Source organism: Bos indicus, chromosome 25 (genome assembly GCF_029378745.1).
Source record: "Bos indicus isolate NIAB-ARS_2022 breed Sahiwal x Tharparkar chromosome 25, NIAB-ARS_B.indTharparkar_mat_pri_1.0, whole genome shotgun sequence".
NCBI lineage: Eukaryota > Metazoa > Chordata > Mammalia > Artiodactyla > Bovidae > Bos > Bos indicus.
In genome coordinates, this window is record NC_091784.1 from 2,155,854 (window position 1) to 2,167,771 (window position 11,918).

Here is an 11,918-nt window from a genome sequence, read left to right on the forward strand (position 1 = left end):
AGAGGAGGACCCAGATGCCAGAGAAGCAGGTGCCAAGGGTGGCGCCCCGGGGGTGGCGGGGGTTCCTCAGGGTTTGCCGCACGTGCACCTGCCGCTCTGGAGCGGTGGGAGGTGGCGGGAGCAGCCCGGCTGGTGGTCCCTGGCCCAGAGCCTGCTCACCCAGGACGCTGCGGAGGCAGGATGTCCTCTAGAGAAGGCTACTCCAGAAGTCAAAATAGCATGAAATTTAATTTTCCGCCTATTTGACAAGGCTGGGTCTGGGCCCCAATCAGCGCTGAGATAAGGGTCCTCGGCCGGGTGTGAGCCAGCTGGGCGAGCGGCAAACACTCCACCGTCCCCGGGCAGGCTGAGGCTCCCCCCGCGGGACCCTGGTTGCCGGGCGCTAAAGCAAACGGGCTCTATTTGCCCAGTCTGCGATGACAATGCAGTCATCAAATATTTGCTGGCCTGGCCGGCCACGGAGCTCGGCTATAAACGCTTGAGCCCAGGTGGAGGTGGGCCTGCCCAGCGGGAGCTGCAGGCCGCGGCAGGTAGGAGCCAGGCTGGGTGGTGGGTGGGCACGGGTGGCAGAAGAAGACTGTGGGCTCCTCTGCCCAGGTGGTCTCTGCAGACCATCCACCCACGGGGAGGGGTCACCAGCAGGGTGGGGAGGGCTGGGCCATTGAGGACAAAACCAGGCCAGGGGGAGACAGACACCCGAGGCTCGGCTCCCCACCAGCGGCCATCCGTACCCCAGCACTGGGGCCACGGGACACCCAGGCGGGGAATAGAGACCCCAGAACTGTGAGCAGACAGCAGGGGCAGGGGGCAGCAGAGGGGAGCTCCCCTGACTCCGACTCCTCGCCCCTCCCCCACGCACAGCGTGGTTTCCTGAAGCTGGGACCTCCTCCGTCTCTGAACCCCCTTCCCTTTCTTCCTGCCCCCTGCCAGGGCGCCCACCAGGAGGCCTCTTGGCCAAGGGTTGGCCCACCTGCCTCCCTGAAGCAGAGGAGCTTGGCCTGTCCCGGGGTGGGGGCCTCCCACATTCATAATCAGCTCCTTGCACCCCCGACCCCGCCCGCAGCCCCCCTTGGCTTGCAACCTGTCAGTGACTTGCCCAGTCCTGCCTGCACCACCTCCCCACACCTAGCCTCAGGCTAGGAACACTCGAGGTGACCCCGAACCAGAGAGCACAGGGAAGCCTGGGGTGGTAGGGGTGGAGAAATGGCTCTGTCTTCCCCCAAAGGCCCCCCAGAGTCACCGTCACAGCCCCTGAAGCCCCCAGACTTCAAGGGACAGAACAGCTGGGTCAAGGTGGCCAGGCCCGGCCTCCTGGGCTCAGCACTGGCACCTCAGGGACGGGGGGACCCTGCCAACCACAGACACTCATGGGGGCCACCAAAGGGGTCCCCCGCTCCCACCCCGCCCCGGGGCAGACGCCGCGTCAGCCAGCCTGTGTGTCAAGGGCCACAGCGACCCTGCGCTGCGACAGCGCTCTGCTCTCCAGACCCCAAAGCCACCCGCAGCCCAGCCCAGCTGGCTCCCTGCCCCCTGGCCCACTCCCGTCTCTGAGGTGCTGTTTCAGTGGCACTGTCGCCAGGCCCCCAGCCCACAGGGCAGGATGAACCCGCCCCCTCGGGGTGACCGTGGCCCGCACGCCCCCTCCAGCCGCGCCCACCCACCCGCGGGCCACCACCTCGTCTCTCCCCAGACATCAGCCGTCCCCGAGCTCGGCGCCCGCCCCAAGCCTGCAGTGGCCGTTCCCCTAGCTCGGCTGGGGTCCCCGCCTGCTACCCTGTCCCCTCTCTTCCTTCCTCCACAGCCGGAACCCGCTGCCCTGACAATCCAGGAGGAGATGGCCGCGGGGGTCATCCGGCCGCTCTGTGACTTCCGGCTGCCCCTGCCGGCCCTCCAGCCCTTCCTGTCCCCAGTCCCGGAGCCCCCAGATACTTCTGAGGAGGAGGAGGGGGAGGAGGAGGAGCTGGAGGCCGAGGGGCCAGAGGGCCATGGCCCAAACTTCTGCACCCCAGGCTGGGCCCCCGAAGATCCCCCCCTGGACCCCAGCAGCCCGGAGACTCCGCTGCAGCTGCTGCGGTTCTCGGAGCTCATCAGCGGCGACATCCAGCGGTACTTTGGCCGCAAGGACCGGGGGCAGGACCCTGACGCCTGTGACATCTACGCTGACGGCCGCCCGGCCAGCAGCTTGGCCAGGGAGCTCTCCTGCGCCGATCTGGTGCGCCCAGCCCGCAGCACCCCCCCAGAAAACCGTGAGGCCACCGAGCCCGGGGGCTGCTCCCCAGGATGCCCCGAGGGGCAGGCGCACGGGCCAGGCCTTGGTAGGGATGGGCCACCGCTGCTGGGGCCCCTGGCCGAGCTCTTCGACTATGGGCTGCGGCAGTGCCCTGGTGCCCAGGCAGTGAGTGGGCGGCGACTCAGGCTGGAGCGCAAGTACGGCCACATCACCCCAATGACCCAGAGGAAGCTGCCCCCATCCTTCTGGAGGGAGCCGGCACCCAGCCCCTTGGGCCTGCTGCACCCCGGCACACCTGACTTCAGTGACCTGCTGGCCAGCTGGTCGGCAGAGGCCGGGTCCGAGCTGCTGGGCACGGGTGCCCCGGGCCTGGAGGGGGTGCAGCTGGCCGAGGCCTAGTGATCAGTCGAGGGTCAGTGGGGGTGAACCGAGGGCTCCAGGCATCCAGACTCACCTTCCTGCTGAACTGGAAGGAGCCAGGGGACCCCCAGCCACGGCGGCCACCAGGACTTGGACCAGCTCAGGTGGGGGTTCCCCAGGCCAGGGCAGGGGTGGGCCGGACCTGCCCAGGGGCTCTGCCCACAGGAGGGAGGGCAGGGCAGGAGCTGCAGCCCCTCGGAGGTGGGGGCTTGAGTCCACATGCTGTGGGTGAGTCCCATGTCCCCCAGGCCAGCCCCCAAGGTTCCAGCCAGCGGTGTAGGGCCACCCTCTGCACTGCCCGCTCGGCTGGCCCCAGGGTGGCCCCTCCTTGCGGTGCCCACGGCAGGCCAAGGCCAGCTACTGGGCCGAGGGCTTTCTGGTGGGGCGGGAAGTGGGCGCCGTCTCGGTGTGGAGCGAAGGCCCAGGGGGGCGTGGTGCTGTGGGCAGGAGGCCCTGGGGAGCTGTGGGGCCTGGGCTTGGTGGCTCTGGCTGGAACAGGGGTTCTGGGAGTCTCGGAAAGACCCTCTCGGTTTTTTTCTCTGCCCAGGGCCTCCTGCCCGCCCCCGGGAGGGAACTCTGGACTCGCACAGGAATGGGGCCGGCACGTTTATTTCTGGGGAATAGGTAGGGATGAGAGTCGGCGGGCAGGCTTCTGGACAAGGGGCTTCTCCAAGGCCGCGCTCCTGGACATCTGCCGGGCTGCCAGGTTCACGAGAGCCGCCTTCCACTGTAGCCACCTGCCCGAGACACGGCTCACGCCCGGGGCTCACCTCCATCCCCTGCCCTGCGGCCTCCCCTGAACCCGGATCTGCAGGCGCTCTGGAAGGTGGCTCCTGCTGCCCACCTCACGGCCTGATACACGCCCCAGCGATTCATGGGGACCACGTCGTCAGGGGCCACGTCCTTGATGAAGAGCTGCTGCCGCCCCAGGGACATGGGGCCCCTCCTGCTGCTCAGTGTCGGGGTCCAGGGGCCCTCCTCGCTCCACAGACGCAGCACGCTCTCCTGCAGGGTGGCCATTGCCTCCGTGCGCTGTGGACGCGGGAGTCGGACCAGACAGGGGCCTGTCAGCGGGGATTATCTCCCTCTGGACAAACCCGGGCCTTATCTGCCGGGAAATGCGGCTTGGGCCAGACACGCAGACAGACAAACGGCTGCGCAGAGAGGAGAGCTAGGAGGTGGCCGGGTTGGGGGTGGTGAGGGCAGCAGGGCGTCAGGCCCCGCACAGAGGAAGGCATGGGCGGCCCCCCTGCAGGCCTGGGGGGCGGGAGCGGCCAGCGCGGGTGCCGCCTCTCACCAGCTTGGTTTCTGTATTAAACTTGAGATTCTGGATGGTCTTGTTGTCCTGGATGCTGGTTTCCAATTTCATCATTTGGTTCTGAAACTAAACACGGCCCTCCATTCATGGCCACGCATGGACGCAGGGAGTCTGCAGCCCCGGGCGGCAGCCCCACCCCAGCCATTTGGGGCAGGAGGCTCTCCCACGAGAGGGTCCTGGCCCCTGGGTGGAAGCTGGCAGCATCACTCTGCCCAGTGACAAGGCGGGACTCGGCAGTTCTCAGGGCCGCTCTCTCCCCTGTGACCGTGGACGTGCCCCAGCATCTGAAGGTCCATGTGGGAGCCCCTACTGGTACTCTCAGAGGCTGAGGTATGCAGAGCCAGCAGCAGAACGGCTGGTTCCATGGGCCTTGCCCCACCCGCCAGACACTGTCCTGGATCTGAGCCTCCCTGGTGGGGGGAGGTCTGCGTGGCCCCGGCCCCTGCCAAGTGTGCCAGGCCCTGGGTACCGTGGCCAGCTTGCCCTGGATCTCGGCGATCTTGCGCCCGGGGTTGCCCTCTCTGAGCAGCTGCACGGAGGACAGCAGGGCAGCCAGCTCCTGCCTCACGGCCTCGACAGCCAGCTCTCTGTGGGCACAGAGGTGGGGCTGCTGGGCTCTGGGAGAGCCCACGGGGGCACACAGGGCGGTGGAGGGAGGAGGCCCTGGGAGGGGCAGGGGTGCTCAGCCTTGCCACCTCTCTGGTGGGCACCGGGGGGTCCCCAGGAGGTGACAGGGGGAAGGCAACCCCCAACAGGACCCAAGCCCAAAGATGGGCCAGGTGGGGCTGGGAAGGGCTTGGGGCAGCCACAGAGGCAGGGGCTTGGGGAGGACGCCCGCCGTCAGGAGACCCGGGAGGCCGCAGGTGATGCTAAGACAACTGTGCCCTGCTTGGGGGGGCAGCCCCGCCCCGAAGGCCCTGCTGGCCGTGTCGGAGCCGGGCCTCACCTGGCTGTGGCCTCGGCAGAGATCTTGCAGTCCGAGTCGCTCTTGTGAAGCACGCACTTGTCGGTGACAGCCTCTATCTGAAATGTGGAGCGGGCGGGCAGCTACGGCCTGGCACAGTGGGAGGGGAGGCCGCCTGGCCCACACCCACCTGCTGGGGCAGCTGGTCCACTCGCTCCTGCACCTCCCGCAGGTGCGCCTCTGCCTCCTCTCGACACCGCGTCAGGCCTTCCCGCCACCGCTGCTCTGCAACCTCCCACTCACTCTGTGTCTGGGGGGGGCACCAGTGAGGGCCAGAGCCCAGAGGGAGTGGGAGGGGGGAGGGGCGGACAGATGGACACGTACCCAGACCCGACACGGTCACCCCCACACAGCAGAGCTCCTAGAGGGCTTGGGGCACCCTCCTTAGGTCTGAGCAGGTCCACACTAACTGGACATAGCCTGGCCTGGCACACGGCAGGCCTGGCTCCCTGCCCCAGTGGCTCACAAGCCTGTGTAGACAGGCACTGAAAACAGACATCCGCCCCACCGCCGAAGGGTGATCACGTGTGCACACGTGTGTTCACGGGAGGACTGAGGGCATCCGAAGGGCAGCAGCTCAGTGCCCATCAGCGGACAGGTGGATAAGCTGCGGTCTGTCCATGGCGAGATGTCACAGCCAAGAAAAGGAGGCGGGTGCTGACGCACAGCACGGATGGGCCCCAGACACGTGACGCTCAGTGAGAGATGCTCACAGAGGCCACGGGGTGTTCGGTCCCACTTATGTGAAACGTCCAGAGCAGGCAGATCCACAGACAGGGAGCAGATCAGTGCTTGCCTGGGGCTGGGAGTGTCCACGGACACACGGGGTTTCCTTCAGAGAGGAAGGAAAGGTTCTAGAAGTGACCATGGTAGTGCTTGTACAGCTCCGAACGCACGAAGAACCACGGAATTACACACTCTGAAAAGGTGGACTGTTGTGTGCCCTGAACCTCAATAAAGCTGTTAGAAAAAGAAGACAAAGAACCCCTGGGAGGAGGCTGCTGTGCTGGCCGCTTTGTGGAGCCCGTGCGCTCTGGGCCCGGGGCCGTGGGGCCAGTTGCCAGAGCGGCAGGACGGGTACTCGCCTCCCGCAGCCGCATGCTCAGCGTCTGCTCCTGCAGGTCCAGCCGCCAGCTCAGGGCCAGGAAGTGGTCACTCAGGTCCTTCACCTGCCTGACCAGCTCAGCCACGGACACCTCCAGGGCCTGGCTCTTCTCTCGGAGCTGCAGGGGGTGGGGCTGAGTGTGCCGCCCGCCTGGAAGGGGGACCCTGCGAGCCCGCCCCCTGCCCAGCGGCCTCACCAGCTCCAGGGCGCCCTGCGTCTCCTGCTGGGCCAGCTCGCCGGCCAGCTGCATAGCCTCCAGGTTCTCCTGCAGGTAGGTGGCCAGCTCCCCAGCCCGGCTGTCTTCCAACTGCCCCTTGGCATCCCTGGGGGTGGGTGTCACTGAGAGAGACTGACCTCCAGCCAAGGCTGGCCCCCACCCCGGGCACTGGACTAGGGCCACTGGCTTCAGAGCCTTCCAGGAGGCCCCAGGGACGAGATGATGGGCGTCATCCCAGGGGCCACTGGACTGGGCTGTGTCTTCTGCTACCACTCAGAGCACCCTGCGAAGCAGGCTGGGGTGTTGAGGGGAGCCCCCACTACAAGGCCGCCCCTCTGCCCTGGGGCACCATGCTAGGAGGACACCTGCCCTGCCTGAGGGCCTGCTCGGACACCCACCAGGCCTTCTGCTCAGCCAGGAGGACGCGGTTGAGCGACACCTGGTTCTGCTGCACGAACTCTGTCAGCTGGACCACGGCCTTGTCCAGGCCCCGGCACTGCTCCAGGAGGTGGCACTCTTCCTGCTGCCGGGTGGAGGGGGCCTGGCACACTGCCCACCTGGCGCTGCCCCCACAGGGCCCGCACATGCTGTGCCACCCCCCTGGCCTCTCCATCACCCACCTGGCACTGCCCGTCCCCCTCACTGGGCCTGTGCCTCCCTGCTGCCTGGCAACGTCCCCACCTTCCTTGCCTAGCACCGCCCCCTCACCTGGTACTGCCCCTCCCCCTGGCCCTGCCCCTCCCCCACCTGGCACTGCCCCTGCAGGGCCCGCACGCGCTCCGTGTCCAGCTCCTGCAGCTGCCGCCACCTGCCCTCCAGCTCCTCCCGTAGGGCGCTCTCCGCCCGCAGCCGCGCGCTCTCCGAGGCCTTCATCCTCTGCAGTGGCCAGTGGCCATGAGCCTGGGGCGTGAGGGGCATGGCCACCCCCACTACCCCCACAGGCGCCCACCTTCTCCAGGGCCAGGAAGCTCTTCTGCAGGAAGCCGCACAGCCTGGCCTCCCTCTTGAGGAAGCGGAGGCTCATCTCCTCCCCCAGCTTGGTCATCTGGGCCTGCGGGCGGGGTCCATGTGGTCACCATGGCCGTGGGCATCCCCCACGTCCGCCCCCTCGCCCACAGTGCCATGCTGTGCTCTCCCCAGCCTTCTCTGTCGGAGGCAGCCCTGGTCCCCACACCTGCAGAGCCGGGCCCGTCACGCCCTCCAGAGGATGGCAGGTGGGCAGGCGGGGCCCTGGTCCCCAAGGGCTATGAAGGGGCCCAGGACACACGTGGTCCCCACAGTGACCCCCAGACCCCCGGGCCAAGGGACGCTGCAGACCAGCCACCTATCCCACCCCTGCCAGGAGCTTGGTGCCCGTTTGAGCATGGATGCACACACGCAAACACATGTACACACACACATTCGCTCGTACACTGCCTGCCCTTGCCCCCGGGCCCAGGGAGGAGGCCCTTCCCCTTTCTCCCTCCATTGTTCCCTTCCTGCCTCACCAGGGGTCTGGGTGCAGCCCCGCCCAGCGCCGCCCCCCGACACGCCCACAGGCTCGAGGCACCCTCTCCTTTTAAGGCCGGGAGGGCCGCCCCTAGTCCAGGGCAGGTGTGCCTGGCCGGCACGTGCCTCCCTGCCCCATGCAAGCTGACCTAGAGCCGGGCTCAGCTGCTTCTGCAAAGAACCAAGAGGCAGACATTCGGGTCGATGGGCCCAGGGTCTCTGTCACAACCCTCCAGCTTCGTGGCTCCTGCGCCAGAGCAGCCGTGGGCAACAGTAGACAGACGACCACAGGCCGAGGAGCCCACTCAGTGCCCTGGGGCACACTACGGAGGCGGTGGGCCAGCCAGGCATGGGGAACCCTGGGCCCCGACACTGCCCGGAGCGCCTGCCTGTCGATGGGGCCAGCACACCACCTTCCCACAGGGCCACGCAGGGGCGGCAGGCAGCAGGGCAGCTGAGCTATGCAAGCAGCAGCTGGGGACGTGGTGCGGGGCCTGGTCTCTATTTGCAGAGCTGCAAAGGCTAGGCCAGAAGTGCACGGCCCCAGCCCTACCTTCTAAGCCACGCGCACTGGCCCAGCAGCGGGCCTACCGGGATATGCATGTCCATGTGCGGGGGTGGAGGGTGGGGAAGGGCCTCAGGGTATGAGCTTCTGTTTCCAGATCCAGGGGCTGGTCCCTTGGGACGGGGAGGCGCTCGTGATGGACTTTCTGTAGGGGAGGAAGTGCTCTGTCTCGTGGCCGTGACCGTGGCAGTAGGCGCTGACCACAGGTGGCCACAGGGCACTGTGGCCTGGCTCGTATGACCAAGGAGCCGACATGCAGAGACCCCCATGGCCAGTGGCCACCACAGTGCACAGCGTGGGTCTTGGGGGTTGGTCCAGGTCCAAACACGTGGACAGAACCAAAAGGAGAGCCGGGAAAGGAAGAGCCCGCTGACGGAGGAGACGCCGGCTGGGAGGGATCCGGTGTGGGCCAGCTCACTGGCAGCTCGTCGGCCGCTCAGATGCCTGGGCCCAGCGTGGGCCTCCTGGGTACCTGCATCCTGGCCACCTCATGGTCCACCTTCTGGCCCGCCTCCTCCTGGCTCTTCTGCAGGGCCCCGCAGGCCATCTCGCGGTCCTGCTCCTCCTGCTTCAGCTTCCCAGTCAGCTCGGACAGCCTGGGGGCAATGGCTGTAGGTGACGGCAGCCCAGCCAGCCGGAGGGCCTTGGGGTGCCCCAGGGATGTTGCGGGGGCCTGGACATCAAGTCCTTCTCAGGCCTGAGCCTGTATCCAGGGGGTGGAGACTGATCCATGGGCTGGCAGAGCAGGGGGTCTGACCCCGCCGGGGTAAACGCTCTCGAGAGGCCAGAAGCCCAGCGCGTGTTCCCCCTGCGCCCCCACTCCGGGATGGTAAGAGCTGGGCTCCCTGTGAGCGCGATGACGGCGGAGGGGTGGGGTGGGGACCCTGGGCTCGAGTCTCTTTTCCCCACAGAGTGTCCACAGGGGTTCTGAGGCCTCCTGTCAACCAACAGCTTGGCACCCAGGGCGGGGGGACACCTGCCCTGCCATGGGACGCCCCAACGACCACTTATCAGGTCCAGAGACCGCCTCCCGAGGGGCCCACCTGAGGCTGGCCTCCTGCTCAGCGCCCTTCCGCTCGGAGTCCTGGAGTGCCTGCTTCCTCCGGATCTGGGTTAGGGCCTCCCGGACTTCCACCAGCCTGGCACACAAGAGGCTCATCTGCCTGGGGCCCCGCCCAGTGGCCAGGAGCAGGCTGGGCAGCCTTCAGGGTGGGGGCTTGGCCAAGCCTCAGCCCCCTTCCTGGGCTCCCGGGCTCCAGCAACCAGGCCTTCCGGAGAGGAGCTGTGGATGGATTTGCTAACCCGAGAAGACGCCACATTGGAGGGAACCAAAGCCCGGGGCTGGGGCCCACGCTGGCCGGGCAGCAGCGGCTGCTTCCCCAAAGGCCCTCTCCCTCCCCCAGGCCTGTTCTGTGAGTGGGGGGTACGGGGGGGTACCTCTTGTCCAGAGCCTGCATCTGATTCTGCTGCTGTGGGCCAGGGAGCTGCGAGGCGGAGACACGGGCTGAGTGCAGCCGGGGCCTCGGAGCCCGACCCCGGGGGTTGTCGGGGTGCTGGGCCTGGGCTGAGTGGGGCTCAGGTTCTGGGGAGGCGCTGCCCCCAGGCCTCGGGACACGCCCCACCTGGACAGCCTCCTTCTCGGGGGCTGGAGCCACCCGCCGTGTCTCCAGCTGCAGCCTCTTCAGCTGTGTGTCCTGCAGCTGCAGGCAGGCCCGCACCTGCAGCAGCTCCCGCAGCAGGCTCAGCGTGGCATGCTCACAGCGGGCCCGGTGTCCCCGCAGGGACGCCACCTCAGCCTGCAGGTCGGCTACCCTGGGGGGCGAGGAGCAGGCCGAGTCGGCCATCTGTGTGGGGCGGTGGTACTGACCATGAGGCTCCCTCGCCTGCCCCAGGGGCTCACCACTGCTCCAGCTGCTTCCAGCGCTTCAGGGTGCCCTGCTCCAGGTCAGAGGCGTCGGACTGCAGGCGACTGCACGCATCCTTCTCCGAGACCTCCTCCGGACTCAGGGGCTCGGGGCTGGCCAGCTCTTCCTCCAGGAGCCCCAGGTCCTCTGGGGCAACGGTGCTCAGCTGGGAGGGCGGTGAGGCCTCGGATGAGGGGCTGCTGTCTGTCCACTCTACGAGAAGGTGCCTTGGGGTTCGCCTTTGGGGCTGACCGGGGAGCTGCTCCCAGATGGACCCCAGACCCTGCCGCAGGCACCCACTGCGCTCACCGTGGCTCATCCCACTGGGTACACAGCGAGGCTCAGGGAGGGCTTGGATCCCGCCGTCCACACAGGAAGCTCAGGCTGAGAGAGGTCCAGGCCCCACTTGAGGACACACAGCGTTGGACAGCAGAAGCAGGACAGTGGCTGCCAGCCCAAGGCCGCCAGGGCTGTGAGGGGAGCCGGGGGTCCCACGGGACACAGAAGCTCTTGCCCAGACAGTCCCTCTAGCTCCAGCCGCCACTCACAGCTTCACCTGCAGCCCTGCTTGTGGCCGGCCTGCTGCTAGGAGGCCTGGGCCTCGCGCCCCGCGGCGGCCCAGATCCGGACCCGGGGGTGAGGGTGAGGGGCAGAGGGCACAGTGGGGAGTCAGAGCCAGAAGCTCCAGGGTCAGGGGAGCACGTGGGGCGCAAAGAGGCTGCCCCTGCCCTCACATCCCTCCTTCTGGGACAAAACCAAGGTTGGAGGACAGCAGGGCTCTGCCGGAACCTTCTCCTCAGCAGAACCTCCTGACTTCACGGCCCAACTGCCGGTGGAACCCGAGCCCTCAGCTTCCCTGTCCCAGCGAGGCCGCCCCAACTGCCCACTCTCAGATGGACCCGAAGGGACGCCCCTCTGCCCGTCGGGGGAGTGGCTGCTGGCCGCTGGGTCAGCCAGGGAACCTCTAGCCTGGTGGGAGGGGTGGCCTGGAAGCAATCACCCATCCTCTGGTCAGGGAGCCCAAGCGGGGAGGCTGGAGGCCAGGACCACACTCGGTGGGAGGGGTGGCCAGGCCAAGGGCACGGGGCCACAGGGGCGATGGGGCGAGGCCGGGGCAGGGCCACTTGGAGGGTGCAGCCGCAGGGCAGACACAGCCCCGCGAGAAAGGGCCGGCCAAGCGGACCTGCAATCCACTCAAAGCAGGTAACTAACACGCCGCCCAGCCCCTCGCTCGACGTCAATGCCCGGCGACTGGGGATGGCGCCCGCGCTCTCCTTGTGTCTCAGCCTGCAGCCACGTGCCAGGGGGGCCACATCTGGCTTCAGGCCCGTGTGGACACTCGGGCCCCTCACCCCACCCAGGTGGTCCCCCTCCCACTGTTGCCAGACCTGCCCACGAGGGCCGTTGGGGGGCTTCCCTGTTACAAGGTGTGCCTGTGTCAAAGGCAACCCCTCCCCAGGGAGCCCGACGCCCTGCAGCCACATCACACACCCTGGAGGCCGGCAGGTGAGGGACAGGGTGGCTTAGGGGCCGCACCCCGACCAAGCAGCCGTGGCCTGGGGGCCCCCGAGTGTGGGGACCGGGGCCGCAGTCGGGAGGCAAGGGAGGGAAGACAGCCTTCTCCAAGGGCTCTGCGGTGGTCCCAGGAATGTGGACAAGGATGTGGTGGCCAGGGCCCACCCTCCCTGGAGCATGGGGTGGCCCCAG

The 11,918-nt window shown here is 67.8% G+C and overlaps 2 protein-coding genes across 3 annotated transcripts; one reads left to right on the plus strand and one right to left on the minus strand.

The window, feature by feature from the left end:
- Positions 1-206: 206 nt before the first annotated feature.
- On the plus strand, positions 207-3,982 carry PERCC1 (proline and glutamate rich with coiled coil 1). The gene is made up of 2 exons (XM_070779407.1): positions 207-530; positions 1,802-3,982. Exon 2 carries the CDS (start codon positions 1,835-1,837, stop codon positions 2,627-2,629), a length of 795 nt encoding a protein of 264 aa, XP_070635508.1. The 5' UTR covers positions 207-530; positions 1,802-1,834; the 3' UTR covers positions 2,630-3,982.
- On the minus strand, positions 3,244-11,730 carry CCDC154 (coiled-coil domain containing 154). Of its 2 annotated transcripts, XM_070779405.1 has the most exons (17): positions 10,521-11,730; positions 10,208-10,424; positions 9,930-10,119; positions 9,745-9,791; positions 9,351-9,446; positions 8,780-8,903; positions 7,204-7,305; positions 7,002-7,130; positions 6,653-6,777; positions 6,234-6,360; positions 6,018-6,155; positions 5,063-5,182; positions 4,915-4,991; positions 4,438-4,555; positions 3,948-4,034; positions 3,495-3,682; positions 3,244-3,387 (listed from the first exon to the last, which is right to left on the minus strand). In XM_070779405.1, the coding sequence occupies exons 1-17, from the start codon at positions 10,528-10,530 to the stop codon at positions 3,258-3,260; spliced, it is 2,025 nt and encodes a 674-aa protein (XP_070635506.1). In that variant the 5' UTR covers positions 10,531-11,730; the 3' UTR covers positions 3,244-3,257. The 2 variants fall into 2 exon arrangements, with proteins under 2 accessions (XP_070635506.1, XP_070635507.1); XM_070779406.1 differs by having other exon boundaries at positions 9,930-10,377.
- Between the last annotated feature and the right edge of the window lie 188 nt (positions 11,731-11,918).

Coding starts and splice junctions, on each gene's coding strand:
- PERCC1 (XM_070779407.1), top strand. CDS start 1,835: ATGGCCGCGGGGGTCATCCGGCCGCTCTGTGACTTCCGGCTGCCCCTG.
- CCDC154 (XM_070779405.1), bottom strand. Junction 6,156..6,233: donor CGCAGGGCGCCCTGGAGCTG/GTGAGGCCGCTG, acceptor CACCCCCTGCAG/CTCCGAGAGAAGAGCCAGGC. Junction 4,992..5,062: donor TGGACCAGCTGCCCCAGCAG/GTGGGTGTGGGC, acceptor TCCACATTTCAG/ATAGAGGCTGTCACCGACAA.